General features: G+C 35.9%; 2 protein-coding genes across 2 annotated transcripts; one reads left to right on the top strand and one right to left on the bottom strand.

The window, feature by feature from the left end:
- Positions 1-146: 146 nt before the first annotated feature.
- On the bottom strand, positions 147-8,788 carry LOC110765353 (SIN-like family protein). Its single transcript, XM_088244324.1, has 12 exons — positions 8,271-8,788; positions 7,979-8,155; positions 7,785-7,859; positions 6,418-6,582; positions 6,073-6,120; positions 4,026-4,132; positions 3,876-3,929; positions 3,239-3,290; positions 2,350-2,978; positions 1,409-1,624; positions 1,040-1,160; positions 147-445 (listed from the first exon to the last, which is right to left on the bottom strand). The coding sequence occupies exons 1-12, from the start codon at positions 8,649-8,651 to the stop codon at positions 374-376; spliced, it is 2,097 nt and encodes a 698-aa protein (XP_088100450.1). The 5' UTR covers positions 8,652-8,788; the 3' UTR covers positions 147-373.
- Positions 8,789-16,845: 8,057 nt separating this feature from the next.
- On the top strand, positions 16,846-20,459 carry LOC110765347 (zinc finger protein GAI-ASSOCIATED FACTOR 1). The gene is made up of 4 exons (XM_021968452.2): positions 16,846-17,643; positions 17,741-18,137; positions 18,240-18,496; positions 18,988-20,459. The coding sequence occupies exons 1-4, from the start codon at positions 17,520-17,522 to the stop codon at positions 19,761-19,763; spliced, it is 1,554 nt and encodes a 517-aa protein (XP_021824144.1). The 5' UTR covers positions 16,846-17,519; the 3' UTR covers positions 19,764-20,459.
- The last annotated feature ends 693 nt before the right edge of the window (positions 20,460-21,152 follow it).

Below are 21,152 nucleotides of genomic sequence, written 5' to 3'. Positions count from 1 at the left end.
AAATGCCCCAACGATAGAATTCTTTTCAACTATTCATCCAAAAGGTTTCATCAAATTTCCATGGGAGTCCCAATATACGTGTGTTTTGAGTTTGGTTCATCACGGTAAATCTCGGATAGCTTGTTATAGAGGAAACAAAGATAACATGTTGAAAATGCGCCTGCATAAAACTATCATTGTACAAGTTGGCGTGTATCGTTCTTTTTCTTGTTTTGGCCTTGGCCGCCATGGCAATCCCAAAAAAAACAAAATTTACTAACATTGCACAACGATGTACTTCATGAAAAAGAAAGAAAAAATGAATTTGGCAGCTCCCTATTCCTTGAACCACCGGTTAAAATTTTGTCATAAATCCATCATCAGGTTTCCAAAATTAGTTCGGACTGCCGTCACCGCTTTTTAAGATCCAAGCAGAACCCTTGAACACGCAAAAATCATTCATGACCTGCACAAGTAAGCAACTTCTAATGAGAAATTATTATGGAAGAATCATACTTCTGGTTAACATGCAAAAGCAGTCATCGCTGATATAGCATTTACACTGCTACACACAAGGGCTGAGACCCCTCCTAGACTGTTATGTAAACATGTAAAAAGTATAAACTTAATTAAACCGTGATTCTAAGATTTGGTTTTCATTGCCACTAATTGAGCCCTCATCCCTATCTTTCGGTACAGATGAGGTTAACTGAGACGCAATGTGCAATTCCATGCTGAGGTGCAAGTGCAACAGAAAAGCAAGGGTTTTTATCAAGAACTGCTAGTACCGTCGTTCCAGAAGAATCAACGTGTTTTGCTGACCACTGATACACAAGAACCATATAATTGGGTTCAACTACAGAGTTGAAAACATTGGGCAACAAGAAGAGAACACCTATGGTTTCTTAGGGGTTTCTAGAGCCTAGGGTCTTCTCACTTATTTTTAAAAAAATTGTTGTGACAAACAGTCAAAATAAAGAAAAAAGGAGAAATTTTATGTTAGGTAGCCTGACAACCAATGTAAACCTCCTTCAGATTACAAACATAAGAAACAACTAACCTTGTTGTATTCGTTAGTGTTGATGTCCCTCTCAAGGGCAATCTTGGCAGCTTCAAAAACCTCACCTCTTTTAAGCTTCGCATCAGGTCCTTTTGTGCATAGTAGATCAATAACAACTTTCCTGCAAGAACAAACACAAATACAAAGTAAATAAGAGTATAACTTATTACTTAACAATTCTTGCAACTGATGGAATCCCGCTCATTCAGAAATCACCGTGGAACACACACCACAACATCATCATAGTTTCTGGTAAGAAAACAAGTGATTCTTATAACCTCTTCTGTTAATATATCATCCCTACACCAAGGTACACAACATCATATGTTTTAGGCACTTTGTCAATAAATAGATGAAAACGGAAACAACCTCAATCTGTCATGCTCTGAGTGCTCTGGCGATGATTTCAAGACATATAACCCATGTATGTCTGCTGCAACTTGACATATCACTTTCTGCAACTCATGTTGAGGAGCATCAACACCATATGCTGCATCAATCACCCTTTTAGTTTTAGGATCAACCTTTGGAAGAGAAGATTTTCTGACTGCCAACCTCCGTAATCCTTCACATATGAGCCTAAAGCTGCCAAGAAAATTGCAAGTCAAAACTACAAGATAGAGGAAGATACTTCCATCAGTTCTGACAACTTCATGATTGCACCATCATATTGAGAACAAAGAGCGTTAATACTGTAAAGTGTAAACTGGATAGGTGAAGGACAGCAGAAACCTTTTCAAAAGATAATTTAATCAAGTATACTATGAAACTACCGTTTTATAGTTATAACCTTAATAATAGAGCAACATTAATAGCCGTTCTAACAGGATTAAAATTCCAAACTAAAATATGAATGCTAGTATTAGTATTTTTGTTCATCATGCATGTTAAACAATTAAATTTGATACCCATAACTGTACTAATTAATGTTTCCTTACACATTTTACATGAAAATTTGAAGTAAATTGATAAAGTAATTGCCAAATTTGGTAGACATGATATTCATAACCAAAAAATTAAATTCAAAATTTTAACTAAGAAATAACAAGAGACAATAGAAGTAATGAGGTGGCATAAGAATTAAAAAAATTTACACTGCTGTCAAGAGTTAACTAATTCTATCTCGTTTTCTAAAACACCTGACTTTTCATAAAATAAAATAAAAGTTGGAACTAGCAGAACTACCTAATGCTAGCAATTATAATTCCAGTTCAATGTCTACTACAGAAAATCTATCAGAAACTTTTTGATGCATGAATGCAGCTTCACAAATTGTGAAATGTGCAGAGGTTACAGCTCAAATCACCTACTTGCAAACTTTGTGTTCTTGAAGAACTTCCTTTATAGCCTCTGGTAAAGCTGCTCGAGTTTCATCTGACATGGTTCTTCCCCCAATCTGTACATCACTTGCACTTTTTGTCGTACCTTTATCAGAATTCAGTGACTTGCCAGGCTTACTAGTCATACAAGCATTCTTCACACCACGGTCAGTATGAGCTTTAAAAGCATTCGCCAACTTTTCTTCCATTCTTTCCCAGTTCTGTTCTTGGCTTTTAAAGATGTCTGGGTAGAGTTCTTTAAAAGACTTATCTGACTTCTCTTTTAATTTCCAATCTTGAGAGGAAGGTCTTGAGACAGCTAAAATTTTCATGGATTCATACACATGATTTTTATGGTTTTGTGGGAGGTTCAACTGTGAATTACTGATTACAGTGTTCTTCCTAAATAAATTTAGGACGTAATTTCTAGCTGTCTGCCGAGCAACATGATCTCTATCTTTCATATCTTTGGATGGATATAGCAATAAAGTTTTTGGAACCCAGAGACCAGAGTCCAGCAGTAATTGAGCATGCTTCTGAAGAACATCCAGAAGTTCTTCCCCAGTGTGATCAGGAGCGAAGTACTTCTTAAGATCACTGAACCGACGAGCTACAGGTTCCTGTTATGGCACAATCTTGAATTAATGGATTGCTCAAGAACAGCCCTAAGAGAGTGTGCTTCTGAAGGTTATGAATCCACTGTCATGACTTAGAATTTTTCAAAAATAAAGACAATGATGGAAAATTAGCCCCAGTTCCATATGATGGAAGGCACAATGCTACTATGAGGTCAGACAAAAAAAGGTACGCACCAGCTTCAAATTTATTACTATAATATTATCAAAACACTAATATGTGGCTTAAGTAAGTTGCAACCAACCTCAACAAGCAACTTCTTGATACGCTCTTCCAGAGGCAGGGAAAGTAGAAACCTAAAACGACATTCATTCACATATTTAAATCAAAATCAAAATAAGGTTTAAAAAAAGTGCGAATGTTTTCATTCAAAAGCTATGTCCTTAACAAGTAAATAAATAAATATGCATAAATGTACACAAAACCATGTGAACCAAAAACTTTGTTTGTCCACCAAAATGACAAACAGGCAAAAACAAGAGCAATCACCATATAGTATATATTTCTCTCGTTGTTTATCTAGCCAGCCAACAGGATTAAGATAACCAACTTCACAAGGGGAATGTGAGGTCAACCAATAATTTTATATGACAATGTCTTGGTTGCTTCTCGTTCTGTATTTTGTTTCTATATGTAAGACTCATCTTCAAAATTTCAAATACACATCCTCTGTTTTCATGCAAGATTAAAAGACCCCATCAGTTTCAGCTTTTTGCAACTATTAAAAGAAGGGCAAAATTGATACTCCGCTTACCTCTTTGAAAACTTAAGATGATGCTTTCAAAAGTACAACTTAATCAAAGGAACTCAACATATTACAGTATGCACGATGTTAAAGAGAAAGGAAATTGACGAACTCAATAATATGAAAATGACCGCACCTTCTTGAAGAACCTTTGCACGTTCTAGGACACAAGGAGTTAACATAGTCATACCTTCAAATAACAATAAAAATTTAACCATTATAATTTGAATTTTAAAAGCTTTTAAAGAATGGTGAAAAAGGTAGTATTGGGAAATAAATAACATACGGGCTCATAGTAAACTGTATAGGAGAACTTTCTTGTCCTACCATCCTTCGTAAATATTTGGCCGAAAAATCACTTTCTGAGGAATGATACTGAAGTGGAACCCAACTCTGAAAGAGGCAGAGGAGGAAGATATTATCCCAACTAATCTAATAAAATCAACCACCGTAATGCACACAGTCCTTTGTAGAAACTCAAACACAAAACACCAAGTACATTTTTTTTAGGCTTATTATCACAAAACGTCCCTGACGTTTGCGAAACTATCACATTGCATCCTTAAAAAAATTTTGTATCACTGATGGTCCCTAACATTAATATAGGTACTCTCAAATAGTCCTTCTGTTTAAAAAAACTGTTAAATTCAGGGATATAATCGTCAAATCAATCAAAAATTATAAAATATATATAAGTTTCTCTCTCCCCTCTTTCTTTTCTGTTTCCTTTCCTTCTCTCTTCTCTGTCTCTGTCTCTCTTTCTTTTTCTCTTCTTTCTTCCTCTCCCCAAGTTCAGTCTTCTCTTTTTTTTTTTTTCCCCTTCCCTTCTCTTAACCAATAAAACGAACCTGCATATTAACTTTCAAGACATCAAGAGGCGTGATTGCAACATGGGTAGTGCCGGCACTGAACATTTCAACAACAGTGCAGAGCCCATAATATGCAGGTGAAAATTCCTCACACAGCATCCCTTCAACTCTTCTCATGATCTTTCCTTGTTCCCAAACTCTCTCACTTCCAATCTCATGATAATCACATTCCTACAAGCTCCAGGCCCAAGTGGACCAAAACCCATTTCATAGATTCTTCGGTTGGAGCCGGGTCAAATAGCGAGAGAGAAAGAAGAAAAAAAGAAAAACAGAGAGAGAGAGAGAGAAGAGTGAACTCGGGGAGAGTAAGAAGAAGAAGAAAAGAAAGAGAGAAGGGAAGGAAATAAAAAAGAAAGAGGAGAGAGAGGCCTGCACTCGGGGAGAGGAAGAAAGAAGAAAAAAAGAAATAGAGAGAGAGAGAAGAGAGAAGGAAAGGAAACAGAAAAGAAAGAGGGGAGAGAGAAACTTATATATATATTTTATAGTTTTGGATTGATTTGACGATTATATCCCTAGACTTAACATTTTTTTTAACAGAAGGACTATTTGAGAGCACTTATATTAACGTTAGGGACCATGAGTGATACAAAAAAACTTTAAGGATGCAATGTGATAGTTTCGCAAACGTCAGGGATGTTTTGTGATAATAAGCCTTTTTTTTATGGTAGAAATCAAGAAACGAAATCTGGAGCATTAATTCCACGGAATAAGTTAAGATAATAAAGCAATATAATCAAAGATCCTGTAAAATGTGAAATAACAATTCAACAAAGCAACCACTGTTGCGAATGTTTGAAAAATCGCTAAAATGGCAATGATACTGCCATGTTTGGAATGCCTGGGAGAACAAAACGTCTAGTGTTTCCAGACATTCAGACAATTTTCATCTACGACAGCAACATAAACGAGCAATCGTCAAAATACTTGGGCTCCAAAGAATGTATCTAGGCTGGCAAGATAAAGAATGTATCTAGGCTGGCAAGATAAAGAATGACCACCAGAATGCTTAGTCTTCAAAAACAAACCTCACCAACAATAAATTTATCCATTTTTATAACCAAAAGAATAAACCATGAAAAATCTCTAACACATCCTTCATATGGTTCATTATAATATCACCCAAAAAACGAGTTAATTGTTAGAAATAGTCAAAGGATTCAACCGAAAGGTATAACACCTGTCTCATAGGAAAACAAAACTTCTTACTTATGAACTGCACTTAGAAATAAAGCTTGGTGATGTCATACTCAACTAAGTGATCAGAATACCAATTTCTTATCTGACATTGTGCTACTAAGTAGTAATATTTTCTCCTAAGAAATCCAAATTCATAGCAGGAGGGAGGAACTAATACTTCAATGCCGTCAGATCAGAATGAAAAGAATCATACTAATAAGCAAAGTTCATTAAATAATCCTCATTCTGCACAGACGTTTGAGATTATAAATAGTAACACTCCCATACCTCTTCATCTTCCGTTTTTTTCTCAGTTGAAGACTCCATCCGCTTGGTCTGAAAGAAAATAGTTTCAAATGGTTCATAACATAGATTCAACTGTTCTTATGTACCACATAAATAAAGTTTTAAAAAAAACAAAACTTGGATCGATGAGATGGAGTCAGACTTCAGGCTGGAGTTAGAGAAGTCCAAAACTGCAGTATCATTGTAAAATCTAAAACTAAATACTGGATAGATTTTAATAAGTTAAAAATATGCACAAAATGGGTCCAAATTCTAAAAAATTCTTCACTGTAGTGCCCTAATTTCCTACAAAATATCAAATTGCAGAGAGAGACAGAGAGAGAGAACCTGCTTCTTCGATGGACCCGAAGATGTTTCTTGTCTAGACTCCTCTAATTTAACTTTAACTTCTGCATCCCCTGTGACACTGTTCTTCCTTCTTGAAGAACCAGACTTCAAATGTTCCAGTGACGGTCGGAGCTGCACAACTTTATCAATAGGATTCAAGTGTAACTGCAAGATTAAGAAAAAAAGCAAAACCTCTTTCAATGCTTCTATATCAATGAGTCAAACCAACACTGTGTTGCAAAGTGAGATACTATAACTATAACTTTAAAAACCATTTACTCTCGCAAGAGATACTAAGAAACTACTAATTACGTTGCAACATTTGTGTGTAACCTTTAAAAAAATCTGTTGGTATAATTGCATGTGCAAAACCACCAATATAAAGAGAACACAGAAGGACAATTTGTCTGCATTTGCGTGCGCGTATGTCTAGAGAGGGCATCCATGGTAATTATATTTAAATAATTAAAATAAATAAATCAAAGATTCAATGAAATAAATGCACAACTCTCGTCTACCAAACCAAGCAAGCCCATATATTCATGATTTCACAAGCACCCTTTTAAATGAATCACCTTGGGGCCTAGCATGATATGACACATTTGACCAACCGAAGAGTGTTGGATTTGTGCACTAACATGCTCAGTCTAATCCCAAAACAACAAAAACTCATGCTTTCTGGCCAACTTTTATCAGAACTAAGAGACAACATATGGAGGAGAAGCATTTAGCAGCCTAAAATTTACGCAAGAACCCTTTCACGAAACTTTATACAGGCCTGAAAGTGAACCTTGTCGGGGTCTGAAGACTGTGTTAAAATTCAGTAACTAAGCATATACGGGCATTCAAGTAATTATTCAAACCTAGCTACCCTTCAACAAATTAACACCATTCATACTAAACACCTAACCACTTCCAAGGTAAATATTCCAACACTACTTGTTCAACTATGCATATTTTCAAGAGCAATAAGTGTATTCTCTTCAAAAATGAAAATACTGTTTATATCATCTGAAATTTGATAGGAAAATTAACTGACCTACAAGATCAGGAGCCTTTCACAATTTTTCTCTTTTACTTCAAAAAATCAAATTGAGTCAATTTGAGAGGATTATCGGCCACAAATTCACAACTAAAGGTCATTACTTCTTTCCTGGAATCACGGTCTCCTCAGACGATCTTAATGACAAACCAACCTTATTGAAAACATCTTTCTCTGAAACTCAGGATGGCTGGAGTAAACGCATACGCAATTGTCTAAAGAAATCTAGCTCATTTACCAATCTATAGTAATATAGTAAATTCAACCACATTAAACATAAAATCCGTGGATGATACTTCAAAAGGTCAAGAAAAGTTGCACACACCTTATCACCCATCAAAACCCCAACAGCATAGCCAGTTCCAGTTGTGCGAGTTGGCTTCCATGTTGTATACAAAGTCTGAGGAAAAATCCAAGAACACAAAACCACACTGCATTACATAACAGTGTAGGCAACAATGTCACAACATCAAAAACAGAATTAAGATATAGCTACAATCTTTATGCAAAAAAATTGACCTGCTTAGTCATTTTAAGTCTGTTACCGCAATCTTCGTCGTAATTCTTAGGGTCAAGATTAAGAGACAAATCAATCTCCATTTCTGAAGTGGCAGGCTTAAGCCTCACCTCCTCGCACCGGTTCTCCAACTCATACGGTCGCCACCATGGCCTCAGAGGATATTGCAATACATACAACTGATAAAGAAAGATCAAAAGAAGTAAAGAAAACATTTCCCCAAAAAATAAAAAATAAAAAATTGAGCAACAACGAGCTTAAGGGAGAGAGAGAGAGAGAGAGAGATTGACAGACCAGAGAGTTGTCATCGATATGAGGATTGAAGAATACGTCGATTTCACGCACAACTGCGTCTTCGACATCGTCTTCTTCCATAGGGTCGTCATCTTTTGGTTCTTCATCGGTTTCCATTTTCAACCCGCCATTTGAATCTTCGTTTTTGGGCGCGCCATCGGTTCCTTCTTCTTCTTTCTTTTCCGCAAGCAGGGCATCCAGTTCTTCTGGTTTAGGTTTCAGCCCTGGCTTTTCGGGTTCGGGCTCGGGAACCGGTTTCGGAGGCTCTTGTTTGACGACGGGTTCGGATTTCGGTTTCGGCTTGGCCTTGGAGGACCGGGGCACGAATCTGCTGGGCCGAGCAGCAACCTGGCTCGGCTTGTCGAAGTCGTCCAGGTCCATGGTTCTGTTGTTTTCTTTGCTCCGGTGAACGGTGAAAATGGAGAGCAGAGAGCTATCACTGTGAGGTTTCTTGTGCGCGGTTTTTTTGTTTGCTTAGGGGTTTTTGGGGGTGAATGTTTTGGGCGTGGGGTTTTTACAAGTTACAAAGGCAAAGCAAAATTATTTTTCTGTCCTCTTTTTCTTCAATTTTTTTTTTATAATGGTTTCTCTATTGAGATAAATGTGGTTAAGGTTTTTTTTATAAAAAAATTTTGGTGGTTGAAATGGCGGGCCTAAACCCTTAATTTGGATTTGATAATTCGTTCCATTGGCAAATCTCAAAAATTTAGATTTTCCTAATCTTAAATCTTTTACCTTTGGAAATTCTGATATGTTCCAAATTGCAAACATACAAATTATTATTACACAGTAATTTAATTTATTATAAAAATTGCATAGACCTTCTTCCAACGCCAATTTAAACACAATCAAAAAAATCTGCCTCCTGCAAATGGGGTTATACCGTAGTGAAAAAGTATGGTTGGCCTAAGATCAATAGTTTCATGTTAGAAACCATTAGGGATATATATGCCTCTTCAATGCTTTCATATTTGTTTTTAGCAAATAATGTTCAAATTCATTCGCGTATGACAATTTTTGTGAGTGTATGGCAGCCCAAAGGCCCAAGAATGTTCGGAACGATAGGCAAATTCATTTTGATTGGGGTGCGCCCAAGCCCAAACTCCAGTGTAATACTTGGTCCACATATCAGACATTAAACTTGCGAAGCTATTTTCCGCGTTTTTTTTTTACAAGTATTTTCATGATTCTAAACCATTGAAGACAGTGTTTTAACTTCATCTTTGATCCATGCCGGATTTCAAAATCATGGACAAAAAAATTTGGTAGATATTGTGTTTTGGTAGAAAGTTTGTTGGCAACTTGGCACTGTGAAAGGATGTGTTGTTGGATCCTTGTGTTACTGAAAGGACCACTCCAAAAGTAAAGGAAACAATAAAATCATGACATATAACAAAAAATTGCTTTTTCGAGCCTTTAGCTGTCCCAATAAAGCTTCACAAAATGATACCATAAAGAAAATTTATCAAATTCATGGTATCATGAATTTGCAAATTTACAGTATTCGAGGATGATCTTATGTTATATGTGTTTGCAAGTAGTCTTATTTACCATGTCCAAATTTAGGAAGGATGTGACTTGCCAAGTCATATTTCTTCCCTTCGTTTGTTTTTTCATTGCAATCTTGTTTCAAAACTTAATCGAGCAGCTAATTTTACGTAGTTGTTAAGGAATGAAAGGTTAAAATGAGGAACTCAAGTGACATGAAATAAGTGACGCGACAGTAATCTGATTTACCGAAATTTTTTTTTTTAATCTTGAGAAAATCTGATTTAGTATTATATATATATATATACTCACAATCTAGTAACATAATACACCAAATTACTTGGCAAGAAAATTGGTGTGTAATGTGTGTTCTTTGAACACTTTACATCCCATATATCATATGATTCATATCCATGCACAAGCATGATATGGTGAGACAGTTAAATGCTAATTGGCTGGCCTAAAATGACATGTACATTTATTAGAAGTTATTCTAATTTTGTGTTGGACGTGTCGACGAAAATCCAAGACATCATAGTCTCGACTCAAATACGAATCGAGTACTATTCTAAATTTGCCTAAAATAATTATTTATAGGTTAATTAGTTTAGTCACTTTCACACTCTATATTATTGTTTGCGATAAACAATTTAAGATCTAACATGTACATAGATAGGGAACTACAATCTAACCATATAATGTAACACTAATTAATTCTTGTATTTTCATTTTATTATATGGACACAAGTACAACATCATTACTCTTTCTAGGGGTTTTTCTTTTTGGTGTGATGGGGTGGGGGTGATGGATTGAAACTGTGGCCACCGGCCACCTCTCTTGTCAGTTGTCCCTATCGCAATTGCAAAAGAGGAGAAGGAATCAATCACCTTTTGTTTTGTTTTCTTTTAAGTGAAGGCGTCAATGGAGATGGGAACCTATTAGAAAAGTTTGAGATATACATCCACCTTTCCCATCTCTCTTTCAAACCAGAAATAAATAGTGTGGGAAATTGGTATTTAATTAGTCAATGACTTGTAGTTTTCCATTATGCACAGCTGACTCGGCAAGCTACATCACGAAAGGAACAAGAGAGAGGGAAAAATAGAGAAGGGCCTCTGAAAAGCACATTCATCATGCATGGTCCATCGACATGCTTGAGAAAAAACTGATCCATTCCATGGAATATCTGTTTTACAATTTATAATCGAGAGAGCCCGTTTGAACTTTTGCAAAGCTTTTGCTCCTTTTTAATGAGGAAAAAGCCACACTTTTTCTTTCTTCTTTTGTGTGTGGGCATGCATATGCACATATATGACTTTTAAGATGCATCAATGAGCCTTGTATTAGGCTGCACAAATTGTCACGTTTGTGTCGACTTTTAATCTCAAGGCAAAGAATTGTGTGCTATCTCATGTATTAGCAAAAGAAAAATCATACACGGCAGTCTTTGAATTGACAAATATACGTTTTAGATTAAAACTTGAATAACTAATGCCCAAAAAATTAAGATCTCATGCCTTCAATTTAATATAAAGTTAAAGCCTATATGTATATATTTACAGTCTATTTTCCATTGATGGATTTACTACCCAAAGAAAAAAATGTCAATCCAAACTCTGTATTTTTTAAGTCTTTATACATAGATCATCCTTGCAAAAAAAAAAAAAAAAAAAAAAATCATTAAGACATCTAATTGTAAGCAACGAAATAGATGAACATGGTGCTTCAAGAAAGTACTAAAATAACAATCATCTAATTGAGTGGTCAAATGGTTTCAGATTCAAGTGATTTTTTGCATATACGATATTTGAGGGAATATATCAAACAGTTCGGATTATTGAAAAACAATGTATGGTGGACCCTATAAGGATGTCCCTCGATTGAAGCTCTTTGCGTATATGTATATATCAATGTTAATTATACTTTTATCATGAAGTAGGTCCCAACTTTCATCGTTTACATATTAAACAAAGTGCATACGTACTATTTTGATCTCAATTATAAGTGGATTTCAGATATTTTGTAGTAACATAATAATTATTTGATGTTATCAATATCGTGAAAACATTCATTGCAGCATGGCCAATAGATTGATTATTTACCTGCAAATCCTGTCCCGAAACTCAGATTTGCACCAATATATCAGAGGATGGACCCTAACAAAATTTAATAGCAACTGTGTTTCAAGGTAGCAAATGTCACCAAGTTGAGGGACAGAAGCAACATGTGGACAAAAGCAAAAGCACCAGTAGGGTCGTTCGTTCATGTCATGATCAGAATTTAAAATCGTCTCATGGCTCACAAGAGTTTTGTTTAAGCTTATCCTGTATTTTGGTAGTTAACATCGTTTTAAATCTTCATGATGTAATTAGTTTTTGACCTAAACATAATCCAAACTCGAAATCAACGTCGTCTTATTCATAAACGACAGTATTAGCATAAAAATATAGACAGATGATGAGTCTCATGCTTGCGGTGGTGAGTTTTTAAATTTGGAAGTTGCTAATTTGACTACGCCTGTCTATTTTCAATTTCTTGCCTAATAATTAAAATCTTAATCTCATTTTGATCTCAAATTGAGAATGTGATTGGTCATTGCCGTCTCTAAACTGGGTGGAAATCCATCCAAAGGGCCCCACACAATGCCTAATTAAAAAAAGAAATGCATTCCAAGTCAATGCAAGTGAAGTGGACGATAGGAGTCTGCATAGAAAACTTGCCGGCCTTTTGGTTTGTATTTATTTCTTGGCTCAGCCTAATTGTCTTTTGCTTATGTTAAACAGAATTTGAAACCTGAAATAATACTACTTTATATAGTATTTTTTTCCCCACGTACTACATGTTTCAAAAGCATGTAATTGTACGTAAATAAAAGGGATCAATTTTGTCAAAGCCACATGCGTGCACGTTAAGCGTACAAATGCTTTTCTGATTGGGTTTTAGCTGGCTCGCTCTAAAGATGACAATTTTTTCAACAACAAATTAGGAAATATTGCTGCATGGTTCTTTGTGACATTTTATCAAACACTTTTTAGTCACACTCCTTAATCAAAAAAGTCAACAGAGCCAAGGGAAAAAAAAACCTGAAATTACCCCAATTTATTTACCTACATATTTTAGTAATATAGTTTCTACATTTAGTTTTAGTTTTATTTTTTATATAAACGATAATCTACTTTAATCTAATCTAAACTACAAAGAGGGGATTCAAACTCAGATGTTGAGTGGATAGCACATTCATTCTAGCCAACTTGGTTAAGCTTATATGTGTAGTTTTTGGTTAAACTTATAATTTAGAACTATAAATTAACAAATGTTCACATGATGAAAAATTGGAAGCTTAACTAAGTTTAATTGAAAATCCGTGCACACTTTATTATGCTAATTTATCGACACAAACATGGTAGGTTTTATTAGTTGAGATAAATAATGGCTTTTGGGAGGATTATGGCTTGTTTATTTTAATTTTATATGAACCCTTGGACAAACGTAAGATACTTGTCGAATTCAAAAGACAAAGAAAGACTTTGGGATCTATTCAAAGATGACAACCATAAAGTAAGCAACATCGTTTTTATAAAGTAACTACAAGCTTTGGGACTTTGATCCTTTGTTATCCAAAAAAATAGAACTTATGCATTAAGCGAAACCCCTTATTTTATTATGTTAGGATTAAGTAAAGGGGTTCTTAGATCTAGGTTCAAAACGATTAGCTGTCACTGGGTCTAGTCCTTTTGTTTTTGGTTTTAGATGTAGGTCCTTTGATATTTATTACTTTTTTGTTGTGCTGATTTTACCCTTTAAGGTAAATAAGGAAAACACATTGAAAATCAAAATGTAATGCATTATTTCCTTGAAATTGAATTCCAAATTTTGAATTTTGAATTTTTTTTTCTTGATAATATTCCTAATATATAGATAAAATATAATTTAATTAATAAAAAGTAAAAACTCACATATTATATCAATCGATCAGACAAGCACCCACATTAAATTATGTACCTGACATACAGGTAAATAATGTTAATACATACAGGTATATATGTACCTGCCTTACGGGTAAGTGTTTTTTTCTTGAGTTTTCTTAAGCCGTTTTTTCTGGAGGTTCATATTTATATACATATGTACATGTCTTCCATGTAGCAGTGTTTTTTTTTTTTTTTTCCAAAGAAATTTTGTATGGATTTTTATCTTAGTTGAGTTTAAAGATCCATACCAAGATATTATATGAGTTCAATTAGCTGGGCTAGAGGGTATAACTACTTAGACTAGAGGTAATTTATGGATTTAATTATCTGGACCAGAGGTAATTTATGGGTTTAATTACCTGCATACTGCATACAAGGTGTATGCATAAGTACCTTACCTATTGTTAATGTATGAAGTTTTTATGAACTCTTATTACAAATTTTGATGTTAGTATACCTTGGGAAAATTTCATAATTCAATAAATAGATTTGCAATTAAATTAAATTCAAATCAAATATGATAATTAATGTCCTACAAATCAATAACTTGCCAGTTTTATGAATTTATAATTTACCTTATTTATGTTTTAGGTGCGTAACTGGAACAAAAAAATAAAAAAAATAAAAAAGTAAATATCAATAAATTGAAATAGGCATGTAATCTTATGTGGCGCAAAAGTCAAAAGAACTTGGATCAACAACAATTTCTGCGTGGATTGCACCCAAAATCTCTTCTCATAATTGGACTTATGCTAAATTTTCTATTAAGTAAAAACGCGCTTTGCTTTACATCTTGGAACGCACATCTCATGTTTTGAGGAACCTCCAGACTTTCTAGTTGATGTTTTATTTGAGGATTGTAACAAGTAGTTTTTACGGGTATGATCCTAGGGGGACGGGGGGGTACTCTACCTGTGGTTAGGTTCCCGCTCCTGATTGCAGTTGAGCGGGTAAGGCTACTCAGTTAGTCCGACGACCGAGCCCGTATGTGTAGAGAAACTCGCCTAATCCCCGACGATATTGCCCGATTTTTTGTACTAGTTACGTCTTATCCTATCAATAAAATCCTATCGCTATTCTCTAAAAAAAAAATACTTTTTAGAACAGACTTTTCTCAACAAGTGTGATAGTTGTGTGATTAATATGTTTTGCAAAAGGCACGTGCATTTGGAGACCGATCACTCAAATAAGTTCACAAACGAGCAGCGAGTGCATTGTTTCTAGTCCAAATTCTGATTTACCGTTATGGCGTTCTCATTTATATTATAAAACTAACATATTTCATAATAATCTAAACTCATCTTACGTTCCATTTGATGCATGAACAATCCAACAATAGATGAATTTTGTTTCACAATAATAGGAAAACCCCACGTGGAAGGATCAAAAGTCATTACTTTTAATTTCACAAAAATGGTTTTCTTCTTTTGAGTTTGGACCACCGTGACCGATCATCTATCCCTTAAAGAAGGGGACATGAAATTGAAAATATCAGACAATTATTTAATCTTATCCTCCTTAATCTCCACTCAAATGTTCAAGAGATCATTGGGAACGTGTTAATGGAAATGAGGACAAGAAAGAGTGTGAATCGTAAAAAAATTAAATTATTTTTTTTAAAAAAACTCGTATGAAAGTTAATTATACAAATGAAATGACTTATTACAAGTGAATGAAGACAAAAATAAGAATAATAACATATTCTTCGGACTTCACATGGTGGAAGACCCCATCCATATTCATAAATTATAACCTACTTCACATGCCACACACACACACATTTTCCATCGATCAATTCAAGTCAAGACAACTCTTTTGATTTTGCCGGAGATCAAGACGACTAATATTCTATGTGAATTAATTAACTTGTCTTTTTGTAGTCGAATGCTTTGTGTCTTCTTCTTACCTTCCTTGTCTTCATGCATTCTAACTAAGTACCATTTGTTGTCCAATGTCAAACTCTCTCTCTCTCTCTCTCTCTCTCTCTCTCTGAAATGAATTAGCAAATAAAATCACACAAATAATACGTTTAAGTGTTTTTTTAATGACTTAAAATAAGATTACAAATTAAATTCTTAGTAAGTACCATTTGTTGTCGAATGTCAAACTCTCTCTCTCTCTGAAATGAATTAGCAAAAAAAATCACACAAATAATACGTTTAAGTGTTTTTTTTATGACTTAAAATAAGATTATAAATTAAATTCTTAGGGAACCCAATATTCCAGAAATCAGCATAAATTTTTAAAGCAACATAAGACAATAAATTAAAAAATCATACACAAAATAAAATAAAATAATATTATGAATTTGCAAGAGTATCGGCCGTCATATTAACTTCATTTGCGTCAGTGACAATTGATTACCTAAACTTTAACCTAAAATATGTAACTCTGGAATCCAAATGAAGATATAAGAAAAGTCGATCAAAAATCAATCAATGAATGTAAGTTCTACTTGCTCCAAAATGTTTGATTTTCTACATAAAAAATAGAGCATGTCAAGTTGCTTATATTGGGGGTTAATTTTTGAATTCTTGGTGACTGCGATTAAAATCTTATTACAGAGAGAGGAGGAGGTGGAAGCAAATGATATTTCGAAGGTTTGCATGAGATTGGATAATATGGGGGAAAAAAGATCAAGCCACGTCCTCACTTTTAATCCTACGTGTAAAACCACAACTCATTTAACCGCAGTAACCCCAGTAAAAACAATATATAAATAAAAAGAGAGCAGTAATTGAACGTGGTGAAGCCTAGGAAACCTCACAACGTGTCCAGATCAGAATGGGTCAGAACACAAAAATCTCCAATCAAGAAAAAAGTAGTTTGACTTTTATGAATTTAAAGCACCGGTCGTCGACCATTAAGATTGTCCTTTGGTAGCCCAAAACGCATTCAAACACTCCACTAAACGACAAACCCATCGTATTTGGTACCACTTTTTTCTCGTCCGACAACACCACCCAAAAACTCGACAGGTGGACTGTAATAACCTCCGTGTCTGTAATTAGAAGCTTGAACAACAAGTCATGGCCAGCTCAGGTTAATCCCCTGCTTGCCACTAATTAATCTCAATTAAACATCTAATTTTTTAATTGATCACTTTTCTCAGTTTCTCTCTCTCCTGAAAAGTCAGTGAGAAAAGCAGAGGAAAGTCTTTGGCTTCAGACTCTCTCTCTCTCTCTCTCTCTCTCTCTCTCCGTCTCTCACACAAGTCACAAGCTTATTCTATTTCTTCTCCTTATTCACAGAATCTTAATCTCACTCTGTTCTTGGGAGGCTTTACAAAACCCTGCCTTTTCTGTTCTGTGTTCTATTTAGACGAAAGCTCAATCGGGTTGTTTTGAGAGTAGTGAAGTAGCTAAGAAATAGCTACAAGTTAGCTGAGTTTTTTTGATTTTGAACGTTTTAGATCAAATTTTGACTGTTGGATCAGAGTATCTTTATGGGTAGTTGTAATTTGGGGGGTTTTTTCTATTAATCTCTGGGTTGAGTGAGAAGCTTTTATTTTACTCTTTTGGGTTTAATCATTGTGTTTCTGGGGTAATGTATACTTTGGTCAGAGATCCATCAGACAGAGCTGGTAGGTGGGCATAGAGGAAAAAAAAGGGGGGCACCTTGACTGGTAGATGGGAGAAAGAGATGAGACTGAACCCTAGAAAATGAAAACTTTGTACCTACAAGGCTTCTTTGGAGTTCTAAGATGAAAACCCAATAGTAGATTTTTTGCTTTTTGTCCTGTAGATTGAGTTAAAAAAAAAGGAAAACACAAGAGAGAAATTCTTAGTTCTGATGCCGACCGACCTAGATAATTCCTCTACAGCTTCAGGTGAAGCTAGCGTTTCTTCCTCTGGCAACCAAACTGCTCCTCCCAAACCCACCACCAAGAAAAAACGTAACTTGCCAGGAATGCCAGGTAGCTCAAAAAGAAAATTCCCCAAATTTGTTTTTTACGCTGATGTTCATAATCTTTGTCTGATTTGGTGAAATTTGACTTTTGGGTTTTGTTACAGATCCAGATGCAGAGGTGATTGCTCTGTCTCCCAAGACCCTATTGGCCACAAACCGTTTCGTTTGTGAAATTTGCAACAAAGGGTTTCAGAGGGATCAGAATCTGCAGCTTCATAGGCGTGGTCACAATCTGCCATGGAAGCTGAGGCAGAGGTCGAGTAAAGAGGTGAAGAAGAGAGTCTATGTCTGCCCAGAGCCCTCTTGTGTGCACCATGACCCATCAAGAGCTTTGGGTGATCTCACTGGGATAAAGAAGCACTTTTGCAGAAAGCACGGCGAGAAGAAGTGGAAATGCGATAAGTGTTCCAAGAAATATGCGGTCCAGTCGGATTGGAAAGCCCATTCCAAGATTTGTGGTACCAGAGAGTACAAATGCGATTGTGGGACTTTGTTTTCAAGGTTCATAAAAAGCTTTGATTTTTATCTTAGAAATTTTATGTTTTTGAGCTTAACTTGTTGGGTTTTAAGTTGGTAAAGTAGTTGTGTTTTTGGTCTTTGAAGGAGGGATAGCTTCATAACACATAGGGCCTTCTGTGATGCTTTGGCTGAGGAGAGCGCCAGAGGCCATACCCAAACTCCAACTCAGACTCAAACAGAGGTGAATTTGAATTCAGAATCAGACCCAAAAGCTCAAAATGCTAATTCACCTCCACAGCCACCACCACAGGCACCAGTTCCTTCCCAAGCTACAACTTCATCAGTCCCATCTCAGTCAGCTGGTTTATTATCTTCACCTATGCCTACTACACAAAATCCAGGTAAATATGTCCCAAATTGGAAAATTGTCAATCTTTTCAGTTGGGTTTTGTCGGATGTGTTTTTAGTCTGAATAAACAACAAAACTTAGTTATCTTTGTTTTGTTTGTGTGTGTGTCTCTCTCTCATGCCATGGATCTTGGAGTGTAGTAGTTTTTGTCTGTTATGAAATTTGTTTTCAGCTGGTTATGTATCACAGAATGGTAACTGAACAGAGATTTTTGGAATTTAATTAACAACTGAATAAAAATAAGCTTCTTAGAGGTTAATATTAAAGTTTTAGTTTTCAAACTGCGTAATCTCAATAAAGAGACTAGTGATTCAAAAGCTAAAAGGGAAGAGTAAGTGGGTTAAGAGAAAGGAAACCATTATTGATCCTCCTTTTCCTTCAAAAGTCCTTCATAAAGAAAGGCCTAACTTTCTATTCCTGTATGTTCTGTGTGTTTAAGTGTGACCCCTTTAATTTTTTTTATCTTTTCTCCTTTGGTTGTAGTGACAGAATTGCCTGAAAATCCCACACAAACTATGGAAGAAGCACCAGCTGTGACTGGTCCAAAGGGGAACTGTAGCAGCAGCAACAGCTCAAGTAGCAATGGTAGTACAAGCAGTAGTGTTTTTGCAAGTTTATTTGCTTCCTCAACAGCATCAGCAAGCTTGCAACCTCTTCAACCTCCTGCATATACTGACTTAATTCGAGCCATGGGGAATCCAGATAGAACAACTGACTTAGCACCATCTTCTTCAGTAGAACCTATCTCTCTTGGCCTCTCAACCAGCCATGGATCCTCACTTTTTGGGCCTGCAGGACAGGAGCGTAGGCAATATGCGCCTCCACCACAACCAGCTATGTCAGCTACAGCACTGCTTCAGAAAGCTGCTCAAATGGGAGCAGCAGCAACTAATGCATCGTTGCTTCGTGGGTTTGGCATTATGTCTTCCTCATCAGCTTCTGCGCAACAAGAGAATTTGCAATGGAGTCAGCGGCAAGCAGAACCAGATAGTGCCTCAGTTGCTGCAGGGCTTGGACTTGCTCTTCCTTGTGATGGAGGTTCAGGATGGAAGGAACTAATGATGGGAAGTCCTTCCATGTTCGGGCCTAAGCAAACCACACTCGATCTTTTGGGATTAGGAATGGCCGCTGGTAATAGCCCCAGTGGAGGCTTGTCAGCCCTAATTACATCTATCGGTGGAGGTCTCGATGTAGCCGCTGCAGCTGCATCCTTTGGAGGCGGGGAATATAGTGGTAAAGACTTGGCAAGGAGCACATGAAATGGAATATTGAAGAAGTCATTTTGTTCCATTTGACTTAGAGGAAGGGGTGTACAAGGTGCAGGCTCATCTGGAGTATGGAAAGTAGATGTTGCAGAGTGAAGTAAGACATACATAAAAATAAAATAAAAGATTAGCCCTCATGGCATAGAGGTAAGCATCAGAACACAGGCAGTTGGGTCTTTTTTATTGTTCTCCTGCCTTGGTGACTAGGGCGAAAATGACTTTGTCTGGCTGGTGTAGACTTTTGTGAAAGCTAAAACCAGAGAACCTTTCTTCCCTCTGTTTGTTTAACTTGGGAATTTCAGCATACGTGAAGTGTAAGCTAGAAAAAGGGGAGGAAACATGTATGTCAGTTTGTGTTAGCTTAAGGTGATTTGGTGAATGAATATGTATACCTACTGCATCCATTCTTTAATTTTGTCAAGTTTCTCAAGCCAAGCCTAGTGATAAAGTCTCAGTGGATGAGTTTTACCAATTGGGTTTGCAAAACTAGGCCGAAGTTTTTCGTTGTAGCAATTTGTAGTGGCCAGGTAGCGGTAGATGGATGTAGTTTGGGGCTGATCTTGTAAATTACTGTTTGAGTAGGCTGTAGTTTTAGGGCTCCTGGACTTGGTCAAACCCTCCAATTTCCATCACTTTGTATGTACAATTAAATCAAGATTAAATTATTATATTCTAGTTATATTTAAGAAATTTTATTTTTGTTGGCATGTTGGTTTCTGTTGGTAAAGGGCACCTAAATATAAAAGATGCAATGGATTTAGTAACTTTAGAAATTAAATCAAAGTTGATGTTTCAACAGAAGACATCCTCCTCCTGCATTTCTTCCAAGCCCAAGTCTTCAACCGAAGTGCAAATTCTTGGAGAGAAGTGAAAGACTCCATCATTTGAAGCCTCGTCTGTTACCAAATGAAAGAACATTGCTTTTTTTAATCTTATGTTGTAAAAAATACATATGTTACGAAATGAAAAAAAAAACAAAACGAAAAACAAAACTCAGGCTTCAAAAATATAATTAGCTAATTAGCTAGCTATATCACTATAGCTTTGGCACTCTGGGGTACATGTGTCCTAGGCTTGTCGGAACCTCTAGGAACGATGGGTACGGAATTCTGAGGTCGTGGACCCCACGGGGTCCCAAGTTGACTTTTTGGGACTTTATCGCTTTTGAGTCCCTAGGTGCTTTTAAATTGTACACAGCAAGAGGAAAGCTAAAGTGGGCATAGGGTCAGGGTTTTTATTTTAATATTATATTATTGAGTTGAGTTATTAATAAAATATTATGATGGTAATACAGGCACCCGGGCACCAGGTGACCCGCAGGACGGACCTTCAAAGGGTCTAGCTTGCTCAGAGTATCTGTGAGTGGACTTTTTGTTTTATAAA

The sequence above is a fragment of the Prunus avium genome, chromosome 7 (assembly GCF_965620075.1).
Source record: "Prunus avium chromosome 7, drPruAviu1.hap1.1, whole genome shotgun sequence".
NCBI lineage: Eukaryota > Viridiplantae > Streptophyta > Magnoliopsida > Rosales > Rosaceae > Prunus > Prunus avium.
This window is presented reverse-complemented; position numbering and strand designations above follow the sequence as displayed.

Bases quoted from the DNA above. Each gene is read 5' to 3' on its own strand.
- LOC110765353 (XM_088244324.1), bottom strand. From the start codon at position 8,651: ATGGACCTGGACGACTTCGACAAGCCGAGCCAGGTTGCTGCTCGGCCC. The intron at 4,133-6,072 runs GTATGGGAGTGT...TGCCTCTTTCAG, and splicing joins AAAAAACGGAAGATGAAGAG to AGTTGGGTTCCACTTCAGTA. The intron at 2,979-3,238 runs GTTGGTTGCAAC...GTGCCATAACAG, and splicing joins TCAAGAAGTTGCTTGTTGAG to GAACCTGTAGCTCGTCGGTT.
- LOC110765347 (XM_021968452.2), top strand. From the start codon at position 17,520: ATGCCGACCGACCTAGATAATTCCTCTACAGCTTCAGGTGAAGCTAGC. The intron at 18,138-18,239 runs GTTCATAAAAAG...TGGTCTTTGAAG, and splicing joins TGTGGGACTTTGTTTTCAAG to GAGGGATAGCTTCATAACAC. The intron at 18,497-18,987 runs GTAAATATGTCC...CTTTGGTTGTAG, and splicing joins GCCTACTACACAAAATCCAG to TGACAGAATTGCCTGAAAAT.